This window comes from Panthera tigris, chromosome A3 (genome assembly GCF_018350195.1).
Source record: "Panthera tigris isolate Pti1 chromosome A3, P.tigris_Pti1_mat1.1, whole genome shotgun sequence".
NCBI lineage: Eukaryota > Metazoa > Chordata > Mammalia > Carnivora > Felidae > Panthera > Panthera tigris.
The window spans coordinates 14695363-14706485 of record NC_056662.1 but is presented as its reverse complement, the minus strand read 5'-3'; the positions used below and the strand labels follow the sequence as shown (position 1 = coordinate 14706485).

Here is an 11123-nt window from a genome sequence, read left to right as displayed (position 1 = left end):
ACCAAATGTCCTTCGACATAGAATGGGTACATGGTGGAACACGATCCAGCAATGAAAATGAATACATTACAGCCACAAGCATGACAAACGAATTTTAAGAGGGGGGGTGGGGGGGTGGGGGGGTGGGGGAAAGGGGGGGGTGGGGGAAGCAAGACACAACTAGGTTATATGGTAGGATTCTGTTTATATAAGGTTAAAAAAAACAGGTGAACTTAAGGAGGGATGTCAGGTGATGCGTGTATAGGCCAAGTGACTCCAAAGCAAAGAGGTGGCAAATCACAAAAGCAGATGGTGGTTAACTCTGGAGGAGGGGGTGTGGGGGTGAGTTATGATCAGGAAAGGCACATGGAGGCTTCGGGGGGGGGGGTGGTCTTCAAGGGTGGTTGCGGGAAGTTTCCGCTTTAGAATTATTTGCCAAACGGGCCATTTATATTTTACACCCTCCCGTTTGGGTGCATGGCTCACAATAGAGAAATGTTCAAAAGAGAGAAAGAATGAATAAGCGAATGAGTAGACAAGAGTCTTCCGGGGGCCCGGGGGCCCTCTCCTCTGCTCTGCCCCACTGCTTGCAGCTCAGAGCTGGCACAGAGCCCCGCACAACTGGGCATGAGACTGGGAGGTCCCCACCCGTCCCCACGCTGCCTCCAAGCGCCCCCATCAGCAGTGCGGCTGGGCCGGGGGAGTGGGCGGGCCAGTTTCCGCACGGGGCTCCCTGGCCCCCCGGGCGACACAGAGCTGGCTCCCGGCTCTGCCCACCCCACTCTGAGTCTGGGCCGAGGCGCTAGGCCCTGATGATGGTGCGCTCTCAGCTAAGGGATTGGATTCCCTTATCTCGCGGGGGTCAGTCCCCTGTGGCGGGCCTAATGTGAGAGCAGCAGACCTCAAGTAATGACTCTCCGATAGGGATCAGCCCGGCTCCCCGCGGCATTTAGTCTCTGCCAGCTTCGGCAGCTTCCCCAGTGCGGCTCCCAGCCGAGGCCTGGACAGAGGGGCTGGCTGGGCTGATGGGGGGGTGAGGGACTCGGCCAGAGAGCCGCCCTCCCATCCCCGGTTGTGCCAGGAGAGGCGGAGAGCGGAAAGAATTCAGAACAGGGTCCTGTCCTCTGGGCTCACTGTGGGGACGGGCCTGTCACCCCGGACCTCAGCTTCTCCATGCAGCGTGGGTGGACCTCAGCCTGGGTCTGGCTGCAGTCGCTGTCTGTACCCCCGTGTCCCCCACCAGTCCTACCCTTTGCAAACTTGGGTCTGCGGCACATCACATGGAATAAGCAAAGTGGGGTGTGCGGTCGGGCCAGCGAGGGGCTGGAGCAGGTGGACGGATGGGGCTCAGCCTCGGCAGGAAGCAAGGTGAGGGGTGGGAGGGTAACCACGTTATGTGGCCGCGTGGGAAATGAGACAACTCTGAGGGTTTCCTTTGCAAGAAGCACGATGGGCGGGGGCCTGGGGGTAAGTGGGTGACTTGGGGGGACAGACAGATTCCAGTCCTTCCTTTGGCCGAAGCCGAAGGGGAAGCATGAGGTCATGTGGTCGCTTGGTGGCCTGGAAGGAAGAACGGAGACCCCCAGGACCCCCGCCACGGCAGCCCGACGGGAGAGGTGCTGGGCGTCTACCGGGCAGATGCAGATGTGACCGTGTCCCCCTGGGAAGGCCTCACTCACTCTGTGGGAAGCGGGGTGGGTTGTCGTTGACGTCGGTGACCACAATGGTGACGGTGGTGGAGCCCGAGAGGCCGCCCAGCTGGCCCGCCATGTCTGTGGCCTGGATCACCACCTCATAGCGCTCCTGGCTCTCGCGGTCGAGGTCGGGCACGGCCGTCCGGATCACGCCTGTGGGTGAGTGAGAGTGAGGTCACAGATGCGCACCCCCCCCCCCCCGAGCTGGCGGCTGACACGGAGACCCCGCCACGGGCAGCGGCCGGGCTCCGGCAAGTTCAGGAGGGGAGCGCGGCAGACACGGAGGTGGCAATGTCCAGAAGCAGGCCCAGCGGCCGGCGCGCACGAGGGCACACGCTCCCCCACGCGCTCGCGCAGATGTGCTCGTACAGATAACTCGCACTCACACCTGCTCAAACAGATGTGCTCTTCATCTGTCGGTGGCGCTCACCAGAGCCAGGCAAGGAGCAGCGGCTCGCGGAGTGTTACAGGGAACCGACTCACCCAGATTCACACACCGGGTACGTCCCATACACTTACATAAGAGCGCACGCAAGAACCTACGTGAGAGCGCATACACGCCCACGCACGTGCACCCTCCCAGCTACAAGTGCGCACTCTTATTTTCACACACCCCTCTCCACCCCGGAGTCAGCCCTGGGGTCCCTGTGCCCTGGCCCGGCCCTAGATGCTCTGTCCAGGCACTAGCTGATCACTGATCAGGTGATCCTTCAAGCTGTCAGTGCAAGAGGGACAGGGGCCGCAGGAATGGGGGTGACCGCAGGATTAATTCTGCCAAGCGGAAGGCCGGGCTTCTTGTCTCCCTGCCAGTGGGAGCCCAAGGTGGAGGGGAGAGTCGATGAGGCATTCAGAGCCTCCCCCACCACTCACTCCAACCTGCCGAGGACCAGGTGGTGACAGGTGGTGCCCGGGGCCTGAGTGCCAGGTGGAGTCATGCACCAGCAGCCCCGCGATGCGCCCCATAAAACCCAATCTCCGGCTCCTGATGTCCCCAGACAGCCCCCAGACTCCAATACAGGCAACGGAAAGAGGGGAGAGGTTGCAGCGTATGTGTGCATTTGTACGTGTGGCTGGGGGACCCAGGGGGAGGGCATCTAGGAGGTGGCCCTGCGTTTATGGGATCGCACGGAGATACGGAAAATGTGTCGTCTGTCTGATCAAGAGCCGTGCAGACCCTCCATCGGCGGCCTCCCAGTCCCCTCAATAGGCTCCCTGCTGATGACCCCTCTGAGAATGGTTCTTCCCCAGGTCAGAGGGGTCTTAGAAGCAGCTGAACTTGGGATAAATCCCAGATCTGCCCTTTGTTGGCCATGTGATCTTGGGCAAATCCCTTCCTCTGAACCTCCTTATCTGTAAAATGGGACAAATACAATACCTCCCCGAAGAATGGGCATTCTCAACCTTGGTGCGATGGCCGCTTTGGGTGGCATAACGCTACCCACTAGATGTCAGTAGCAGCACCCGCCTCACCAGCCCCAATTCTGGTCAGAGCAGGCCCTCCTTGACCCGCCCCAGGTGCTGCGCCCGGACACTGGGACTGGGAACAGGGCGCCCTTCTGGTGACGAGGGGAGGGCCCGGGGCCTCTGCTGGTCTGTCAGCTGAGGCTCTGCAGCCCCAGATGGCGGGGACTGAACGGGGAAGGTGGGCCCACCAGTGCTCTCTGCCCCGGGGGGCTGGAAGGAGGGAAAGAGCAGAAGACGAGAGAGAAGAGACAGAAAAGACACGGGGGCCTGGGGAAGAGAGATGGAGAGGAACCTAGTGAGAGGCAGGAGGGAAAAGACGAGAGAGACAGGCACTGGGGACAGTGCCTTTGTGACCAGGGAACAGACAGTGAGGGAGACCTAAGGAGCCCAGAAAGAGAGAGGAAAAGAGGGGAGTGGTCAAGCAGAGAGAAATGCACACTCAGGAGGACACATGGAGAGAGAACGGGAAGCCAAAGGCCTGGAGACAGAGGAGCAGGGAGAGAAAGAACGGAACGGGGAAAGAAAGGCAGAGAACAACCGAGACAGGCAACGGAGTCACAGCGCTGGGAAGGGGTGAAGAAAGGTGGTGGGAGGGAGGAAAGGGGACAGCAGACAGACCGATGGTGGCATAGCCACTGGGCCAGAGACAGGCGCTCCCTGAGTGCACCAGTCAGAGGGGCCCAGAAGGGAGCTGAGCAGTGGAGCCCTTACCTCCTGCTAAGCTGTGTGCATTCGCTTTGCATCCAGGACCTCACTGAATGTAGAGGGGTGTTGGGGTTCGGGGCCGCCGAGCATCTGTGAGCTCGTGCTCCAAAAGCTCGTGAATGGGGCTCAGGGCTAGGCTCTGGCCGAGGTCCACCCCCGTGGGTGGACTCCTTGCTGCCCCTGCCACTTCTAGCTCCAGAGGACGTGGGGACACTAAACTCTTTTCACTTGGAAACTGGTCACGAAGGCACGTAGATGATCAGCTGTCATCTCTGGGATACTAGGAGGTGGGTACCCAGCGGCTCTGCTGCCTCTAGACCCAGCCCTGGGATCACACCCAGCGGTAGGTTGCAGTGCTCCCCCTAAAGCACACCAGCTGCCACGCACACCCTTGGGTCACCGCCTCGCACACGGACTCTTGGCCACGCAGCCTGCTTTGGCCAATGCGACATCAGCGAGTGTGACAAAAGCGGAGGCTCGACCAGCCCTTGTGTGCTGGGGGCCTGTCCTCTTGGAACCCCCAGACCACTGTGCTGGAAAAAAGCCCAGGAGGAAAGGCCACACGGAGGGAGGGGCCCAGCCATGCCAGCTGTCCCAGCTGACTGGCCCGCTGACTGTTGCCACACGAGTGACCCCAGCAAAAGAACTGCCCAGCCAACGCACAGAATTATGACCAATAATAAACTGTTGCTGCTTGAAGTCACTATGTTTGGGGGCAGTTTGTCATACAGCCGTAGAGAGCTGATGGAGAAATCATGTTCCCGGGCCTGTTCCTCTCCTGGGCTCACTCGTGCAGCCGCGTTTCACTGGCTCATCAGCTGCCTGAAAGGCCTAATGTGGCCTCATGGCTCATACATGTGGCAGCTGGTCCTGGCTGTCAGCTGGGGCTTCTCCTGTCTCTAGCAGCCCGGCTAGCTTCCTTAGATGGTGGTCTTCGAAGAGGAAGAGTGAAGGCCACAAGGTCTCCTAAGGTCTAATCTGGAACTTGGCAGAACACAGTCTCTGCTCCCAGATTCAAGACTCTACCTCTTTTTTTCTTTTGTTTTTTTTAAGTAAGCCCAACGAGGGGCTCAAACTCATGACTCTGAGATCAAGAGTCTCAAGCTGTACAGACTCAGCCAGCCAGGCACCCCTCAAGACTTCCCCTCTCGATAGGAGCAGTGGCAAAGTCACTTTATCTAAAGGGGTGGGAGGAATTGACGGCATATTTTGTTACCTGCTATGTTCCGCTCCCCACTTTCCACCTTCTGATGCTGGGAGGAGCACCCTGGAGGCTGGTGCCTTTTCCCCTGGCTCTGGGGGAAAAGTCCCAAATCAGCCCATGCAGTCATTCTTTTATTTTTATTTTTATTTATTTATTTTGAGAGAGACAGAGACAGCACCAGTGGGGGAAGGGCAGCTAGAGAGGGAGAGAGAGAATCCCAAGCAGGCTCTGTACTGCCGGCACTGAGCCTGATGTGGGGCTCGAACCCACAAAGCTGTGAGATCATGACCTGAGCTGAAACCCAGAGTCGGACGCTTAACTGACTGAGCCACCCAGGCGCCCCTACAGTCGTTCTTGAAACCTTCTGGCTCGGTAAGTCCCTTCGTTCACTCATTCATTAGATCTACTTACTGAGGACCTACTATGCTACTTACTACTTATTGAGGATCTACTATGCATAAGGGCCACAGAGTCACATATGAGGCAATACAAAAAGGAGGGACTTTGGAGTCAGACAGACTGGTTCGAGTCTTCTTTCCACCATTTACATGCTATCTGACCTTGAGCAAGTTCTTGAGTCCCCCTGAGCCTCAGCTTCCTATTCTATAAAATGGGGCTACGGTTCAATGAGACAAAGTTGTCAGTGACAGGTCTCACATTCCGGGGATGCCTTGATGATCCCCCCACTCCTCAAGCCCTGGATTTGGGTACCCGATAAATAAGTTCCATGAGGGCAGAGGTTCATACTGGCCTTGTTCATCATCTTATCTATCGGGTCTGGCACATAGTAGGTGTTCAGTAAACATCTGAACTGCCTGACCTACGGCCATGGACCCTCTGTCCCCCCTCTCACTGTCTGGGTGGCATTGTCTGTTGGTCTCTGGCTTCTCTGTTGGAACAAAAGCCCCGTGGGGGCAGAAACCAGATTTAGTTTATCATCCTGACCCAAGGATCTGGCACTTAGAAGGTGCTCAGCAAAGGTTTGTTTCATTCATCCCAGGAAAACAGACATGTCTGGCCCCAGCTGAGACTTTTCAGCAGGTATCTTGAAGTCTCTGAGAGAGCCTTACTATTCCTGCGGGGGCGGTGGTAGTGGAGGGGGCTGGGAATTAGAACCTGGCCACGGCTCCCTGCAGCCTTGTCCTCACCCATCGCCCCCAGTTCCAGCTGTCGTCCTCGCCACCCCTGCTGTCCCCTCCAAATTCTGCAGAAGGGGCCCTGGAGCCCAAGCGATGCCTCATTAGCCCACAAATGCCATCCCCGTAGCCCCTGTGGGGGGCTTGCTGGCAGGCCTGGCCTTTAAAACACACAAGTTAATTCCTCCTCTGGCACTCGGCCTCATGGCACCCCGCCTCCTCCTTTCCCTCACACCTTCCTCTCAGGGCCCGTTCCGGCTCTGCTCCCTGCTATCTGCACAGCGAGAACAGACTGTACCTCGCAGCAGCTGCTAAATATAGACCCGCATCAGCGGAATATTCCTGGCTGGGGAAATGGAGCTCGGGCTGGGAATGGCACCAGGGCGGCTCCTGCAGTGGGGCTGAAGGCAAGGGTAGGTGGGGGGCGGGGGAGGGGAGTCTGGTCCTTCCTGGGAAATGTCAGCAAAGACCTTCTCCGACTGAGCAAGTTGAGGACCCTAGGAGGGGAGCTCGTGTGCGCTGCCTCACCTTCCCAGCCTGGTGCCCGCTTGCTGGCCTCTTGGGAGCCCTTCCTGCCCCGCCCCCTGGGCCCCACCGCCTCCCACTTGCCACCCTCCTCCATGCTCTGGCTTACAACCTGGCCGTCCTCACCGTCTTGGAGTCTGGTCTTCCAACTGCTCACCCCTGCCACCTCCCAGACTCAATCCCGGCCCCTCCCTTCTTTCCATCTCCCGTCTCTTCCTCTCTTTCTGAAAGGGGATCAACTCTAAGGCCCCCTCGTCGGGCTGAATGAATGAAGGCTTCAGCAGCAGCAGCAGCCCCTCGGTGTATGGGCAGGTAGCAGATACTGCGCCGAGCACCTCGTATGCTTGCTGCTCCCTTGGCCTGCACGCTCCCTCCTAGACACTCATACCCTCACTTCACTCGCGTCTCTGCCCGAGGTCACCTCCCCAGAAAGGCCTGTCCTGATTTCTTCAGCTAAGTCAATCCCCTTACCCTGCTTTCTGTGTCTTGTTGCTACCTGACGTTCTGTTACACATTGATATGCTTACTGTCTGTATTCCCTCCTTGGATGAAAGCTCCTGGAGGGTAGGGTCTTAGATTTGCCTCCTGCCATATGCTTAGAGCCAGGCACTTAGTAGGCACTCAACAAAGAGCTGTTGAGTGAGTGAAGGAACTCTCCCGTTGGACCCTCACAGTAATCATGTGAGATGAGAATTTATTATCCCTATTGTGTGCATGGGAGACCAAGGCTTAAAGAGCCCCGGCTATTCAGAGAGCTCTGGGCCCATATTTCAGACGGCCTCCTAGATGTTCTAAATGTTTCTTTCCTCCCTTTGCTCATCTTAAAGCCACTATGGTTAAAATGGAATTAATTAGCTCTGCACCAGATCCCAGGGCACATTCACTCATTCTTCTGCTCCTAGTTTTCTTAATCCACATTCCTCCTGTTGCTGTAGATGGGGCCCCTTCCCATCCCAAGACCCAAAGGTGGGAACCCCTCAATCTAGTCCCCTACATTCATCCAGGTCCCCAAGGTTTGCCCTGGGCAGGATCTCACTGTCATCCCTCATTCTCCCTCCTCCGCATCTCAACTAACCCTCACCACCAATCCTGTGTCATCTCTGGCTCCCTAACTGGATGGAGCAGGTTAAGGAGCCTGGGTAGGGGCTGAGAAAAGGCACAGACCTTGGTGTTTGTCCTTTGGGGCTGTCTGCTGGGCACCCCAGGCGACTGAGTCTCCCTGAATTCAATTCCTGCCTCTGAGCCATGCTACCGAGAGCAGCCCGAGGGATCTTGTTAAAATGAAAACCTGAGCATGTCACTTCCCTGCCTAAAAGTCATCAATGAACCCGGAGCGTTGGGGAGGAGGAGGGGAAACAGGTGCCTTCCTACGTGGCTCTCGGGAGTGTAATCTGGTACATTTCGGCATTATCTATCCAGACTCCAAATGCATGTGCTCTTTGACCCAGCTTCTCCACTTCCCCGAAATTATCCTGCAGATATACTCACACAAGCACAAAATGATATATGTATGAGGTTATTCACTGTAGCATTGTTCGTTGTAGCAAAAGATTGGAAACAGCGTAAGTGTCCATCAATAGGGGACTGGTGAAATAAATTTTAGTGTATCCACAACAGCTGTTAAATAAAAGAATGAGGAAGCTCTTTATGTACTGATATAGAATAATCTTCAAGATGTATTGTTAAGTGAAAAAGGCAAGCAGTGTGTATAGTGTGTGTTTATAGCTACCGTTTGTATAGAAAAATAAAACAAATACATGTACCTATTTTCTTGTACATGCATAGAATAGCTCTGGAAAGATATCCAAGAAAATTACATTGGTTGCCTTGGGGACACAGACTGGGCGGCTGGGGGACTGGAAGGGGTGAGGAATTTCCACTAAATATCTGTTTGGACTACTTTTTGAGTTTTGAACCTTGAAATGTGTTACCTATTAAAAAAACTTAATATTTTTCAAGTGAGTGAGTCCAAAATCTCCTAGGATATATACACCAAGTGGCTACCTTTGGGCCGCAATTACTGGAGATAAGGGTAGGAATTTTGTTTTCTTTTTCCTTTTCTTCTTTCTTCCTTTTTTTTTTTTTTAACATTTTTACATGTAGGAATGTTTCCTAAAATGTATTACTTTTGCAAGGAGAAAAAAAATGACAAAGATACTATGTGTGAGATAATACAATTATAACTGTGCTCATAGCCTGGAATCCTTAACCCCCGACCCCAAGAAAACAAACACACAAACAAAAACCCAAAACCCAGATCCATCAAGCACATACACCCTCCCCCACTACCCTTAGAATAAAATCCAAGGTCTTGAGCCTGGCTTATACTGACTGGGCCCAGTCGGGCCCCTGCCAGCCAGCCCACGTCACATCTCAGCCTGCCTGCTTCCCCAGTCCTGAGTTGCTTACAATTCCCCTCATGCCTCAGGCTGTTCTTTCCCTTCCTAGTTTTTTGCCCGCACCATGCCCGCTGCCTAGAATGCCCCTCTCTGAATCGCGGTCAGGACCGCACTTTCTGAGCCTTTGGGGGATCAGCTGCCACCACCTTCCACAACTTTGCATCCCAACTGCTCGTGCGTGTGCCCCAGCCCCCGCCGGACTGTGAGTCCCAAGACGGCACCAGGTAAACATTCGGGGCTGCCGCGTCTCGTCTCCAGCCGTCGCCCCTGCGCTGCCCCTCCCCCCGCGGGCGCACGGAGAACACCCCGCTGGGCGCCCGCAGCCCCGCCCCGCTGTGTGACCTCGGCGCAGGGCTTCTCTGGTCTGGGCCTCTCCTCCTCTGCCCTCTCTGCCACTCTGGCAAGGCCCCTCAGAGACGTCATCGGGTTCTAACCTCAGACCAAGTAAGGGGGGGTTGTGTTTGGTGGTGCTGGGGGAGGGAGAAGAAGCCAGGAAGTCATTCTTCTCCAACGGGGTCCTCCCAACAGATCCGTAACAACTGCCCTTTGAACAGAGCGCTCACAACTGCTGCAAAGATGCCCCCCACCAGCTGATTCCCCCGAATACACGTACGACCGGCCCCCTAAGGGCTGCAGACCACACTAGCCTCAGTTTGGCACCAAGGACACGAGGGCCGCTCAGTTCGGACCTCCGAAGTCCTTTCAGGGCGCCCCATGTGGCCGCATCCTGCTTCTTTGTTTCTCTGCCAGTCTTGCCGGCGCCCCCGGGCCTATTCTTTTCTGTCCCTCAGCCCTTCGCTCTTTCCGTCTGGCCGCCCTTCCCTCTCTGCAACCCTGGAACAGGCAACACGCCTCCCGCTCCGGCCATCGCAGACCTTGGCCCGCCCTCTGGCCCCGCCCTCTCACGCCCCTCCTCCGAGTGCGCCCAGGCCCCGCCCCTCTGGCCTGGCCCCGCCCCTCACCGGTCTTGGGGTCCACGGTGAAGTGGTGCTCGCCGTCCAGCACGCTGTACACCAGCCGAGCGCTGCTGCCGTACGTGGGGTCATCCGCATCCGAGGCCATCACCTGCATCACCGACGTGCCTGGGCCCGGGGGACCAAGAGAGACGGGGGGTCACCCGGGGGCCGCTGTGCCTGTCCTCCCCACCCCAGGGAAGCTGGGGGAGGAGATGCGGGCTGGAGGTCATGGCCAGTCCCCTCACAGTCCCCATCCCCACACCGACTCCCAACCCGCTTCCTGATCTGGGGCCTTCCTGTGGCTCAAGCATGACCATGGAATCAGAGCAGGATTCAAATCTCCCTTTGGTGGCTCCCAGCTGTAGGAAGGCAGCCTCTCTGAATCTGCTTCCTCGTCAGCAAATGGGGGTAGTCCTTGGCTCTTAACGTCGAGGGAATGCATTTTAAACTCTCAGGGCAGACTAGGCTCCGTCTCTCAGTGGGTGGTGGCAATGGTCATCTTCGTCAGTTAAGGCCATTAGGGTCAGGGTTAGAGCCAGGACTGGAAACCAGGCACCTGACTCACAAAGCAGGGGTCTCCCTACCCACCCCAGCCCCTCCTGATTTCTCAAGGGAATTCTCTTTCTCCTCCCTTCCTCCCCCTCCAACCCGATGAGAGTTGGGGCAGCCCAGAGGATAACCAAGTTCCCTGGGGCTCAGAGGCCAGTGTCATTTGGATCTGGGGCAGGAGGATGGCAGGGCCCAGCTTTCCCTTTGGAAAGTAGTTGGCTATGGGCCCTCCTGCCCTCCTCGCCCCTCCCCCTAGGTGCCCAGACTGTCCCTGCCCCCAGAAACACACACACACACACACACACACACACACACACACACACACTTCTCCACATGCTCCGCACGCTCTGCACGTAGGCTGCTGGGGAGAGTATAAATTGGATAAAAGTCCATCAAACAGCGGCAATTAAGTTATTGATTTTCGACGCTGCCTCATTAAACTGGGAGCTTCTCTCGGCCTGTCCCAGAGATGGCTCTAATTTGACATCATGTTCAATTTGACGAAATCAGGG

At 56.5% G+C, this 11123-nt stretch overlaps 1 protein-coding gene across 1 annotated transcript in view; it reads right to left on the bottom strand.

The window, feature by feature from the left end:
- The window catches only part of CDH22 (cadherin 22), a 67602-nt gene that overhangs the window by 36406 nt on the left and 20073 nt on the right, over positions 1–11123 (bottom strand). The window contains exons 3-4 of the mRNA XM_042980261.1: positions 10069–10188; positions 1659–1826 (exon numbers count right to left, since the gene is read on the bottom strand). Coding sequence (XP_042836195.1) covers positions 1659–1826; positions 10069–10188 — 288 coding nt within the window. The remainder of the gene's footprint in view (positions 1–1658; positions 1827–10068; positions 10189–11123) is intronic.